Below are 13,977 nucleotides of genomic sequence, written 5' to 3'. Positions count from 1 at the left end.
CGTGGTAGGAGGACGCCTGGGAACGAGACGTTCCCTCTGTCTAAACTTAGACAGCCAGAGGCTGTTGACTGGGCTTGAATACGTTCAACTGCAATAACATACAAGCATTTCTTAGTTTCCGAGTCTTTGTTTAAATTCCTCAATGTAATGAAATATTATGTATTCTAGATTACCGATTTCGAAATTGTACCAACTGTATGACAGTTTGACAGTATGTCCAGTTCACTTTGTGTGTGGGCGGGTGTTATTTTAGGTGTCCGGTTTGTGTTGATAATGTTGCGTCACTTGTTTGCAGCTTGATGAAGTGAGGCGCAGTGAAGTGAAGTGCATTTGTATAAAATATTTACAATTAATGTTTATGTGATGGCAATAACCCAATTGGAAACCCAATTTAATCAAAAGTAGTCAAAGCAACAGTGTGGACCATACCTGACACAATTCACACGCCAAATATTTTTCAGTTTTTTATTTTTTATAATTTATTCATAGTGAACTTTTACTTTAAGGGAATATTGGTTGAATAAACAAAAAACATTTATCTCTTGAATTATTAGATACAATCTATAATAAGGGTAACAATTACCATTAATTAACATTAGTTGATGCAGTAATAAGCATTGAATACAATTAACTAACATTTTATTAACAGTTCACTAATGGTCTAGTAATTAATCACTAATGGTGTTCATGTTTATTAAGGTATAATTAATGCATTATTTAATATGGTTAGGATTTGGGTTAACCCCCAACCCTATTAAATAATATATACATTAATGCCTTAGTTAACATAAACACCATTAGTGATTCAATGATTATTGACCATTTGACAACTGTTAATTAACTGTTAGAAAATCACTGCCAGTGTTGTGCAAGTTCACACTTCACATGAACAAGTTCAAAGTTCAGTTCATACAAAATAAAATGAATAAATTAATGTTCATAGTTCATCAATTCAGTTCTTGTTCAGTTCATTAACAGTTGTTTTAGAAACCAAGGAAAAACTGTGGGAGTGAGTATTTCTGTGCTTATCTTTTAAAATGAATCATCTCCATTATCAGCTGCATCTCAAATTGGTGTGGATATTATTTGTATACCTTTTTCATTAATCACAACTAAGGCAGTAGGCCTAACTCTATTTAATAAACATGTCATCTGGACCTAAGCATCAATTCAGAATGTCACAAAATCGGTAAAGAACTAGTTCAAGTTCTTTAGTTAGAAATATGTTAAGTTCAGTTCAAAGTTCATAGAAAAATGAACTTGTTCAATGAACTAGTTCTTTTGAAATAGTTCATGCACAACACTGATTACTGCATTAAGTAATATTTATTCATGCTTAGTTTTTGTACTATTTTTGGAAAGTGCTATCAGTAAACAACTAGCCTACTTCGAGTGTAGTCAAACATGAATGTAAATATATAACGTGTTAACATGTGCAAGAGTTTAAATGAGTCAGACGTGTATCCGTTACTTTTACGACCAACCAGCTTTTTTTTAACCATCAAACTTCTCAACCAACTCCTCAGCAATTGTAGGATTTAATCTTGTGAATGGCATGAGGAACCACGTCTCGATGTGGCCACATATCTCCGTTGGGCAGCTCCTTCGTATCTCGCACCTCTCGCTCCACCATCTCCACCGTAGTGGAGATGGTGGGCGTGCTCAGCAGGTCCGCCGCACGGTAGGACCGGGTCAGGCGGCAGAAGGAAGACGTGTCCGACACGTCGTCATCGTAGAGGTCCTCTATGAATCCCCGACGGCGTCTACTAGCCGCCATGTACTCCTCGTTCAGCTCGGTCACCAGCTCCTTGACGTCCTTGATCAGTGTGGAGCGCACACCGAACAGACAGAGCAGCAGCAACAGACCTGCGCATATTCCAGAGACAAAGAAGAACGCCACCTTTTCCGGGAAACCTGTAGGGTTTGGATAGTGATACTGTGTCAAACTGGATCCATCAGATGATGTCATAGCATAGAAACTATCCAGGAAGACGTCATCGAATTCACCCCATCCTGCAATTCCCCTAGGCCCTCTGTACCAGGAGGCTACATGTGGTCCTGTGTAGGGACGCAGAACACGTGTCTGAACATATTGGACATTAAAGTGATATATTATCTTAACTGTAGGGAATGGCACTGCCAGGTTTGAGGTTTGATTCCCGCAAGAGAATTGATGATGCTTTGGATAAAATAACATAATCCGAAGAGTTTGAGCCCAAATAAAAATCTAGCACAAAATCTTATTTATAAATGATTTGAATTAATTATTCAAATCATAATATTAATGTTGTCTCCATTTGCTTCCAGCCTTGCTTTAGTGTGTATACATGGCCAATATTGTTTCAGATATCTCCAAGGAGCTCGTTAAAAGCAGGGATTGGCCCAATGTGCCATTCCAGGCTCAGCAGCCATTGCATGTATAGATTCTATGAATCCTAAAATATATTCTCTTACCGTGTGTGTAGTGGTCCGATATGTCGAAGGGATCTGATGTACCTCGACCCGTCTCTTCGAGGAGGAATCGAGGCACTGAGGACCAACATTTGTATGTTAAATGGATTTGAGAAGACATAATTCATATATCTTGAATGTCTAAATTTCTGGTGTAAAATACATAATAAACTAACTCGGTAACTTACCACACGTGAAGGACACTCGCAGGTGTTTCCTGATGCCTGGGAAACAAGGGTCACCAAATGTGTGTGTGTCAGCTATTAACGAGCAGTTGGCCTTGCCATAGCACCTGCGTGACACCTTCCTCAGAGCTGAAGGAGACGAACACTCTGAGGAACATTTAGCTTGAATTAAAAGAGGACATGTACAATAGTAGTTGTCTTTTGGAATAGGCCTCTTAAATTATAATGTATTTAACCACAAGAGGTCGCCATGACACTGCGTTCCCACACACCCAGCTCGGTGAGTGCAGTGGATTCCTGAGGACAGTTGGGACTCGCGTCGACCAGGTGTCCGAAAGAGGCTGAGTAGATGGCTATGACGGTGTCGTTCTTACACATTATCCTCATGCGTTCATTTTCACACGCAAGCCGTGTTCGATGGTGCACTGGAAAGGATTGCAAGGAAACAAACACATTTGTCAAGTTAATTTAGTCAAAGTAGCCTAATTTGTCAATAACTAGGCCAGGCTAATTAATGCTCAATTATTGATTTCTAAATGTATTTGTTGTTTTTTCTATTTCTATATAGGTCTATATATATAATTTAGTAACTAATCAATTTAGAAATCAATAATTGAGCATTAATTAGCCTGGCCTAGTTATTGAGTCAACGCATATTTGCACCAGAGTCATATATACCTAAATATTTACAAGATGAGCTGCAAAAAATATATATATATAGAAAATATTTAATATCAACATGTAGATTGATTTGGAAGTAGGCCAGACCTGGTCTGCACTTGTAGGACACCAGAAGGTACTTGCTGGTGAACGGGCAGGGGTCCTGTCCAAACACCGGGCTAATTACAGGGATGTGGCATAAGGGCTGATCCTGACATTCTGAGAACACTTTCTGATAGGACAAAACAAGCAAACAAATCCCATTATGTTAACATCAACATCAATGTTTTGAGTCAGCACCACCCAACCGGATTCGATAGCCGTTTCATTCTTTCCTAATAAGGCAACTGCTATGCTTTTTGAAACAGCCTAACGTTCTCATAGGCCTACCTCCATTGCCACAGAGGACGTACATTCGGCCTCTTCTTCTTCTTCTTCTTCCTCCGAGGTTGTGTTTATGCTAGGTGGGGGGGGACATAAATGCTGACTCGGTACATGGCGTCCATAGAAGGCAGACAGAACAGCGATGGAGGTGCGGGAGGGACATTTGATGGTCAGGATTTCCCCTTCACAGGCATGTCCAGTGTGGTTCTTCAGAACGGTGTGGAGGTATACTGACAAAGAAAACAAATCAGGGCACATTTAACACACTTATGAGTAGGCCTATATTTGTGGACCATTAATACTTTGTACATGTACATCGAATAATGACTTTGAGAGAGGAAGTGCCTCTCATTCCAAATAAAGATTTGAAATGAAAAACAACGACTGTAACAGATCTAGTTTAATTGTGCATTGTGCCAGGCTTGCACAATAGACCTGGATGATGTCAACACAGTAGGTACATAAGACCATTGAAAACGGAACAATGTGCTACCAATCAAACCAAGGGCTGTAATCTAATACCAACAGGAGTGGTTTCATCTGTCCAGTGTCCAGAACGTCATAGTGCGATCCAGGTGAAGCCAGATATGGAAAGAGATTTCTTCATCACTATTTTTAATGAATCTTTGACAACTATTATGATTGAAGGTTCACAAAAAACAGCTGTTGATCCTAATTGTTATTTAATGTTTTCAAAAGCTTATATATTGTTTAGAACTTCTTGCAACCGACTTGGTTGACAAGTGGGTGGGGCCCCAATCATAGGGTGCAGCTCTCTGTGGCAATATTTGGTCTTGAACTGCCATACAAACACACATAAAAATACACAGATGTCACACATACACACACCCACACCCACACACACACACACACACATACATACAGGCCATACCAACACACAAGCTATAGCGAGTGAGTCCAGGCCCAACCCCCTAACCCCACCCCTCTCATGTTGCTTCCTGTGTGTGTGTGTGTGTGTGTGTGTGTGTGTGTGTGTGTGTGTGTGTGTGTGTGTGTGTGTGTGTGTGTGTTTTGTGTGTGTGTGTGTGTGTGTGTGTGTGTGTGTGTGTGTGTGTGTGTGTGTGTGTGTGTATCTGTATACTCAGGGGAGAGCAATAGGCAGTAACAGGCACTGGCTCACAAAGAAAAGTGTCTGTACGGGCGTGTGCGTGCGTGTGTGTGCGTGTGTGTGTGTGTGTGTGTGTGTGTGTGTGTGTGTGTGTGTGTGTGTGTGTGTGTGTGTGTTAATGTGTGCGTGCGTAATGCGTGCATGTGTGTGTTCGTGTGCACGGCTTGGGTACACAGGGGAGAGCAAATGGCAGTAACAGGCACTGACTCACAAAGCACTATTATTAGGGCCACTCATTGGCACCCATGATAATCACTGTGCAGTCAAAGAGATATGCCACGACTCTTACAAAGGAAGTTTCTTTTACAAAGACTTTAATTGCCCAGCGTGACAATCTACTAACCAGCCATGGCAAAAAGACAACACATCAATATAAAGATGGCCAATAATGTGTATGGGCCAACAAAACAATGCTTACAAACATAAAAAATTCAAGTATAACTCATAACGCATTTGATGAATTGCTTTGAAAGAACATGGAGAATGTTCCCAGTGTTTAAATAGTTCATATGATGGAGGATCTTATCAGGAACACATTCACTCTCTGATAACTATGCCTCTATGCTCAAGCTTTCACAGATGCTTGGAATCAGGATTGACAGAGCAGAACATAATGAAATAAAAATAAAAATAATAGCATTGATAATTTATATTATTTTAATGATAATTATAATAATAGTTATAATAACAGAGAAACATTACATAATGAAACAATGTACTAACAGTAGTTATGTTTATATTTTTGCAGCTTGAAGTGCCATCGCAGCTTCAGCACTAATTTGGTCATTCAAGAAGTTCTGAAGATATTTGGATGTAAAAACATACTTACTGGAGAAATCCGGAGCAGACTGTGTCATGTGGTTATTAAGAGCCACAAAGAGACCCAAAATACAGCCACACTTGTATAAACTCCATGATACCATCATTGTGGTGCATAGCCTGCCTAACAGGCTGTATTGGATTAATTAGAGACACGGTTTTGATAATGGCTGACTGGACGCTATTCGCCAGTCAATGATGCTATTGTTGTTGACGAAGAAACTCCCCTCCCTTTAGCTATAAAGCCCCAACCAGTCTGTACATTGAATGAAACAACAATAACAACAACAACAAAAATGATAATAATATTAATATATATTAATATTAGAATCTACACGGCTGTTTATTTTAAAAGAAGAAAACACAAAATAACAATCTACTTAAGCTCACACATATACTCTGCTTTGAGGGTTGGCTTCACACACACACATGGTGTGCATGTGTGTGTGTGTGTGTGTGTGTGTGTGTGTGTGTGTGTGTGTGTGTGTGTGTGTGTGTGTGTGTGCGGGCGTGCAAGCATGTGTGTTTGTGTGTGCATATAATCAGTTTCTGAAGATAACAAGTCCTTTTGGCGTCCTATTGAGATAAAGTCCTATCTCCACAAGATAGACCTTTCCCTCTTCCGTTAAGAGGAAGAGAGGCAGGTCGTTGGCAACTTGTTCATTTTCACTGTCCTTTTCCAGGGTCACTCAGGAAATCCCAGATCTCCTTGTGTTCCCACTATGAAGACAACAGCAGTTGGTTTCAGTTTGCACGTGAAAAGAGGTTATGGCACTTGCCAAACTGTACATATAAAGAGGTTTCTATAAGGGTTGATTTTTTGACATTCTTCACCGTTAATGTAAACATTGCTCATAACTTTCTCCCATGTTAACTTTCTCCTCATCTCACTATGGCACTCCCAGGCATATTATCAGGGAAAATTCCATTCATACTAGTGTCAAGAGAGAGAGTAATATTTCCAAGGAATTCCAAAGTATGACTATGTATGACTCAGTAATACTTATAATATAATACCACAAGGTTGTAACCTTATACGTTTTTTAAATATTTATGTTGGGAAGAGGATTGTAATTCAATAATGAGCAAGAGTGTTGTGTGTATTTCTGGTGGTTGCTTGCTATAATTATGCCTGCTTATTGTCTAATTTACAGGAATGGTTGTGCCTTTCCTTGTACTGACAACTTTGTGTTGTTTCCCAAACGTAATCCAAACTACACTTGGCTAAACAAATGACCACAATCAGATTTAGGTTCCCTAGACAGTTGGCTGTTCAAACCGTTGACCTCACCAAATTATGATGTAGGGTACTAAACTGGGCTCATGGATTAAATGACTGGACAAGGTGGGGCACTGGTTGTCTTTAGTTTCAATACCAAAGACCAAAGAAAAACAGAAACCAGGGACCCAGTAAGAGCATTAAGCACCACCAAAAAGAAAACGGCCAAACCCCAGTATATCAAAATACACTTTTCAATTACAGTACATTGATTAATGCCGTAGTAGGCAAACTTATATAGCATTAACATAGGGGTTAGGGTTATGATTTGCTACTGGTTAAAGGGCGACCATAACACTATTGAATAATGAATAAATAACCTACTGTAGATAACATGAACACATTTAGGCCTACATCAGTTAACATGAACACCACTTTAAAATTAAATTTTACTAGATATTAGTTAACTGTTAAGTAACTGTTAGTAAATACTTATTTCTGCATTAACAAATGTTAATTAATGTTTAATTAATGTACCTTTATCGTAAAGTGTCACAAAAAGAATGATGCAAACTTAAGGAAACTTCTCAATATAAAGTAATTTTAACATATCACACAGACAATGTATCGCCAAAAGTTGTGTAATCTTTCTGTTTTTAAAGAATAAATGTGGATTTGGTTTATTTTTCTATCAATGAAAGGTTTGCTTCAGCCGCCTCCCCATGAGGTCATAGAAGGCTTCATCGCAGACCGGTTTCCTTTTTTATTTTCTGATCACTCCTTTCCTAATTTTCACTTCTTCAATTCTCATTTCTCGTAATGTTAGAAATAATTTTTTCTTTGTCATCATATAATCTCTTCCTTTCCTGTCCTTCAATACAAAATCCTAAAATATTTGTATTATACCTCTTTTTTTGAGTTTAGATGGCTAAACTCATTTTGTCCAACTGTTCTTTCTTTCTTTGGAACTCCACATATAGGCCTATCTGTGCTGTAGCGTTATATTAGGTGTCACCACCACCACCACCTGGGTCCTTTATTAAACAGCAGACCCATTGTGCTCTCCTGTTTACAGATCATAGGCATCCTAACTCACTTTGGTCTCACGACACTATGAGAAAGGTGAAATTGATCTTAATTGTAAAACTGAATCAATATTTGCCCTTTGAGTCAATAGTTAACGCCGGTGCATTGTTTAGCACAGTGTTGAAATAGCTATTTTAAGCTGCGTTCTTATATTCTGCCTATGGGTATATATAGGAGGGCTGTACCCCGCCCACTTTGTGCGCCCCGCCCTTTCCTCTCAAAGACGTGTACAGCCAGGAACGCCCCCCCCCCCCGACAAAAACACTGTAGTAGATTTAAGTCATGCACACACCTCTGAGGTCTCGAACACCCTGACACTCCTGTTAAATCTGAGTCAAAGTCAGGGAACCTTCACAGGACACCTTCTCCTGTCAGAGTCCACTCCAGCCCGGGGCTGTCAACTAGCTCTCTGTATTCACCGCATCACTCGATTGGGAAGGTGCATCGGAGACAACCCTTTGGACGACTTTTTGTTATTGTTTTTTTTGCTGCCCTTGTTTTAACATCATGGCGCTACGACAGAGCTCTGAAATAGAACCACTCATCGAGCTGTTCATCAAGGTGGGTTAATTGGTTTTGTTTACGTCACCTATGGTCACTATCTTTAGATGCCAAGATGCTCCTAGACTAATTGGTTTTCAGTGTTGCCAAATGATCGGCTTTGGTCAATATAAACTGCGATTCAATTGTCAAATCTTTAATAACTATTATTATAACTATATTTTATGACCTTTTCAATAACTTTGATAACTTTTCATGTCGGCCGGGTTTTCAGGTGTCTTTTTGGGGGGAGGCGGGGATTCTTTGCCCATATCAGGGCATAGAGTTATGGGAGTTAAAATGTATTGTGTTAAAGGGTTGCATATTATACGTGAACTGAGTTCAATTATTATTTCCCTAATGGAAGTGGAGTGAAATAGGTATTCACTTCACTTGAAATAAGTATTCAAAGAAAAAGTATGACTACAAAAAAAAGTGTTTGGAAAAAAAGGGTCCATGACTCACTCTCAATTCTTTAACCATTTCAGCGTTCAACCCTGGCTTTGTTATAAGGTCAGAGAGGCGCATGAAGTAAATGTTATTCAGAGGAAACTCTTAATTTGAAGGGCACCATATGGGGATACAAAGCACAGCAGAAAGTGAGGATCCTGTATGTTTGTGTAACCTCCTCCACGTGTTTTCCGTTTTTATCAGCAAAGTCTGATGACAGGCGCTGGAGTCCATCTTATCAATGCCCACCCAGATGGAGCAAAGTGTTTTCTGTAAGCCCCTGCATGCAAACCTGTGCCAGGCCCACTTTTTAGACACAAACGTGGAAAAGTTTACGAGATACTATAATAGACAGCCGAAATTATTATGATAACGAGGCCTGCATTATTTTACCAAAAGCTACCAATATTTCAATGTCAATGTTGAATTATTACCTACATACGTTTAAGGGTAGTTAAATTTACACACAAAGTAACACAAACGCATATGGAGGTACTTTTACTTTAATTAATTTGGTCAACGGCACTATGTCCCAGTGAAAACATATAGCACAGTATTATAATATAGATATAATACAACTAATAAACAAATAAAACCACCCTAAGAAACCCCTGCATTCCTCAACAATGTTTACTGAAGAAGTATACCAATGGACCTGGCACACTGCCTAGATAGGGCGTGAGGGAGGAATGAGGAACAGTAAAATGGTGCCATTCCATCTTTCCCTCCAACATGTTTGATTGTTTCCCTCTTGAAAAGGTAAGAGGCCCAACCTCGCTGTGTACTTTATCAAAGAGACGGGGAGAGGCATGGGAAGAGAGTAATCATGGTCAGAGCAGCACAGCCCATTCTCTTAAAATCAGGGAACATCCAGTTAATGTGTGATTGCGTACTTATGGTATCATATAAACCACGTTGTATAAATACAGTACAAATCAAAGACTGGATAGGGTCACAGCTTTCTGATTTATTCTTCTTATCTGTTTCTTTCTGTGTCTGTTTTCTCCAGGCGGGACATGATGGTGAGAATGTGGGGAACTGTCCTTTTTGCCAAAGACTCTTCATGGTTCTGTGGCTGAAAGGAGTCAAGTTCACAGTGACCACGGTCGATATGAGGAAGTAAGCTCCCCTCCTCACTGTCGCTGAACTTCCGGAGCATCTGGCCCACAAGGGCTTTTAAACAGAAGCTTCAGGATATTTGTTTTCTTAAAATGCCAACTAGTTTTAACTGTAAGTAGGCTTTTCCCTTACGGAGTGTGCCACTGGCTCTTGTTAAACACAGCATTTCTCAAAGGACCATGTGTGTTTTAAAACCACGCCTTTTTTTTTATAACTGAGCCTTTCATCAACAAAGCCCTCACTGCCAATGCTGTTGAGCAAACTATTAAAAGCGGATTTTGATGACAGCCGACCACACCTGTGTGTTGTTCACTAAATCACCAATCATTGGTCAATTCACAAATCTACCCCACACCCTTTGTTTCCCCTCCCACTATGTCCACTGCATTCAGAAGGACACAATAATCATAACACTCTAGATAACAAACTGAGATGAATGTGACCTCGTCATTTGAGGGATAGAGAACAAAACTTTTTTTTTTTTAAATAAAGCCCTCTGACTCACTTGCAAACCACTTCTCCTCTCTGCTTTGCGTGCAGGAAACCAGCAGAGCTCAAGGATCTGGCTCCTGGAACCAACCCCCCTTTCCTCCTGTATAATGGCACGCTCCAAACAGACTTCATTAAGATCGAGGAGTTTCTAGAACAAACATTGGCTCCACCCAGGTAATACAGAGTGTATTCATTATAGAACAGAAGGCCTACCAGAAGCCTTCTCCCCTCCACCTCCAGGCCTAGGAAACAAGGAAATAAGGCTCATGTGTTAGGTCATGGAAAATAGCTGTGGAGGACAGAAAGAGTACACTATATTATTACATGATCACTGTTAGATGAATGAATGAACTCTGTTCATGTTTTTGAATGAAGTAGTAGTAGTAGTAGTAGTAGTAGTAGTAGTAGTATGTACTACTACTACTACGGTAATAGTAAAAGTAGTCATATTAGAAGTAGTAGTAGAGGTAGTAGTAGTAGTAGTAGTATGTACTCATAGTATGTACTAGTAGTAGTACGATTACTGATAGCCGTATTGCTGTTGTGAGTAATAGTAGATATAGTAATATACTGCAAAAGATAAACTGGTGCTTAAACATGAATATATATATCTCCATGAGCTGAAAACCCACCTCCAGCTTTCCCCTGTCTCCTCCACAGATACCCTCACCTGAGCCCTCTCAACAAAGAATCCTTCGATGTTGGTGCTGATATTTTTGCAAAGTTCTCTGCTTACATCAAGAACAGTCCAAATAATGCCTGTACGTTTGGCGGAGTCCATTAAGTATTTATAAAGTTATCGACATTATCTAGTTTTCTCACTGATTATCCAAATAGAAAACAAAATAATACAAAGAAAGCTAAAGTAAACATGACATGACGTTATTTAATAACCTTAATCGAAGCCAAAGACTGAACACAATCAGATACGTAACAATGATTATTTTTTTGTGACTAGTCCATGAAAGAAATCTTCTACGGGAGTTCAAGCGTCTGGATGACTACCTGATATCCCCGCTTCCTCAAGAGATCGACCACAACTCCAGACAAAATATCATCATGTCCAAGAGGAAGTTCCTTGATGGAAACCACCTCACTCTGGCTGACTGCAACCTGCTGCCGAGACTGCATGTGATCAAGGTAAAATTGATTTAAATGTAATGCATATTATATTGTTAGTGTAGGCCTCAAGCTCTGGCAAATTGAAGAGGGAGATATTTAAAAATATCAAAAGCCAAATAACCAGTTTAGTAAAAAATAGGGGCGGATGTTTGATAAGGCTGTATCTTTGGATAAGAGAGTCAACCTAAAATGGATTCATAGAGTGGATTGTTGCCTCTAGGTTCATATAATTACCGTTCATCTTGAATAGCAAGCTGTTCAAATCTGTTCACCCTCAAAGTGTTTTCTTTTGCATTTCTCAGATTGCTGCCAAGAAGTATTGCAACTTTGACATCCCAGCCCAGTTGGTAGGCGTGTTGCAGTACCTTCAGAATGCCTCAGAGAGAGAAGAGTTCAGCCAGACTTGTCCGGCCGACATTGAAATCGAGAAGGCCTATTTCAGCGTGGCCAACAAAAGGAAATAAAGTTGTTTGTTTTCCCTCATCTAAATAATGTGTGTGGGGATCCATTGGCAGGAGTCCAGAGACACTAAGAAAAACTTTCATTTGCGCTAGGATTCCAGCTTACACCCCCAAATGATTGAAACTATAGAATAGAAAACTGATCTGATTATATTGCATTTGTGTCTGTGTAATAATTCCCACAGAAAAAGGATAAGATGTGATTGAATTGTTATCTAATTTAGCATTTAGCTCTTTGTGTCTATATTGTAAATAAACAGATTTAACATAATTATTGTTGACAATGCAATTCTAGTGTAATTCAAATCAAAAACAGTTTGATTACAGTTCCATAGCAATGATTTTTATTGTTAGTTATACAAATAAATATATTTTGTATGAAATAATTTAAATTAATGTGTTAATTTGTGCCACTGTGTGTGTGCGTGTTTGTGTTATCCTATGATTGAGCAGCAATGAAGATAATAGTAAACATTAAACATTTGAACATGTAAAAAGAAAGACCCTCTCAACTCAAATAGTGACTAATACTAATATAGTCACTATTTTGCCAACCCCATAGACGTATTTACTTTTCTCTGCAATTCGTTGTTTGTTAGAAGCCTGCCACCTGTATTAATTAGAACTAATTCTGTTCACCTGGGTTTTACTCCCAGTAAAGCTCAGTTGACCTGCTCTAAAGTCAGAAGATTATACCTGGCTCGGACAATTACTTTGTCCGAGTTAAGAGTTAACCCGTATGACACATTCATTCCTTAAATTTTAACATTGACCATGATTTTTTATTTAGAGTTTGTGCTTGTTTGTTAATGTGCTATGATTGTTAATGACCAAGTGAGACTGAAATGGGAGAGAGAGGGAGAGAGATAATTATGGAATATATTAGCAATAACGTCTTTTTATTTAAATGAATAAATTAAACACAAGTTTTTTTTGGCAACGTAGAGATAATATATTAAACTTTAAAAAAATATATTTTAATACATATTTTTTATATTCTTGCCAATATGTATAAAACAATATTCGTGTCAAAGATAAAGGTTCATTTTTCAACACAAGACAATGATGAGGACGAGAATCTTTGATCGTCATGGAAACGTCCTAGTTGGTCACACAGTATTTCCAGAAGCAGGCTGTCAAGGAAACAAGAAAGATAAAATAAGCTGCAAGAACAGGTATTTTTTTTAAACAAATCCTACATTTTAATACAATGTTTGCTACCAATTTCCCCTGTATACGGGATGGGTTCATCACCTCATCAGTTATCATCATGGTGAGTTAATGATCACATACAGGTATTAAAAGGGTTAACCAGTATAACAGTAGGACCCATGACAATGTGCAGTAATGTCACTGCACATTATACAAGTATTATGGGAAATATTTACCGCACGCGTCAAACGCGTGTCATTCATTTACAACCTCACCTGCCCCTGAGATGAACTGCAGTTACTTAGCTGACTACAAGTTGACCCCTAAGAGCTGTAAACCTCTCTATACCTAGCTCACCTCATCCTGACAGGAAAAGACCGGGAGGGCTTTATGACGGCAACAAGGAAGAAAGGAGCCCCCCTCAATCTTCCCCTCACTTTACTTATACTGACTTATATGTTAAGGTTAAGTAATGCTCAAGTCAAGCACACATGAATGCATTGTGTTTTATCCACGTTAGTATAACGGGTATAACAGGTATGACAGTAGGACTAATGACATGGTGAAGTTATTGCCATCTCCTATCCTATATGCCTTGGTTCTGTGATCCTTCTTGCCTCTGGCAATACAATTGCCAAAATTCCCATACAATGGCAGAACACTGAATCCCAACACTCACCCCTCTTGTTGGTCTTAGGTAAGCTCTGG

At 39.0% G+C, this 13,977-nt stretch overlaps 2 protein-coding genes across 2 annotated transcripts; one reads left to right on the top strand and one right to left on the bottom strand.

Annotated features, from left to right (window-relative positions):
- Positions 1 to 1,522: 1,522 nt before the first annotated feature.
- LOC311344771 (protein eva-1 homolog C) lies at positions 1,523 to 5,666 on the bottom strand (the record flags this gene model as incomplete). Its single annotated transcript, XM_084469114.1, has 7 exons — positions 1,523 to 1,914; positions 2,455 to 2,529; positions 2,640 to 2,783; positions 2,909 to 3,061; positions 3,405 to 3,528; positions 3,687 to 3,910; positions 5,639 to 5,666. The coding sequence occupies 7 exons, from the start codon at positions 5,664 to 5,666 to the stop codon at positions 1,523 to 1,525; spliced, it is 1,140 nt and encodes a 379-aa protein (XP_084325240.1).
- A 2,573-nt stretch (positions 5,667 to 8,239) lies between these two features.
- Positions 8,240 to 12,427, top strand: clic2 (chloride intracellular channel 2). Its single transcript, XM_084469411.1, has 6 exons — positions 8,240 to 8,494; positions 9,933 to 10,042; positions 10,583 to 10,708; positions 11,195 to 11,295; positions 11,493 to 11,674; positions 11,959 to 12,427. The coding sequence occupies exons 1-6, from the start codon at positions 8,441 to 8,443 to the stop codon at positions 12,118 to 12,120; spliced, it is 735 nt and encodes a 244-aa protein (XP_084325537.1). The 5' UTR covers positions 8,240 to 8,440; the 3' UTR covers positions 12,121 to 12,427.
- The last annotated feature ends 1,550 nt before the right edge of the window (positions 12,428 to 13,977 follow it).

Source organism: Micromesistius poutassou, assembly GCF_964030765.1.
Source record: "Micromesistius poutassou genome assembly, chromosome: 6".
Classification (NCBI taxonomy): Eukaryota; Metazoa; Chordata; class Actinopteri; order Gadiformes; family Gadidae; genus Micromesistius; species Micromesistius poutassou.
This window is presented reverse-complemented; position numbering and strand designations above follow the sequence as displayed.

Coding starts and splice junctions, on each gene's coding strand:
- clic2 (XM_084469411.1), top strand. CDS start 8,441: ATGGCGCTACGACAGAGCTCTGAAATAGAACCACTCATCGAGCTGTTC. Junction 8,495..9,932: donor TCATCGAGCTGTTCATCAAG/GTGGGTTAATTG, acceptor TGTTTTCTCCAG/GCGGGACATGATGGTGAGAA. Junction 10,709..11,194: donor CAAACATTGGCTCCACCCAG/GTAATACAGAGT, acceptor TCTCCTCCACAG/ATACCCTCACCTGAGCCCTC.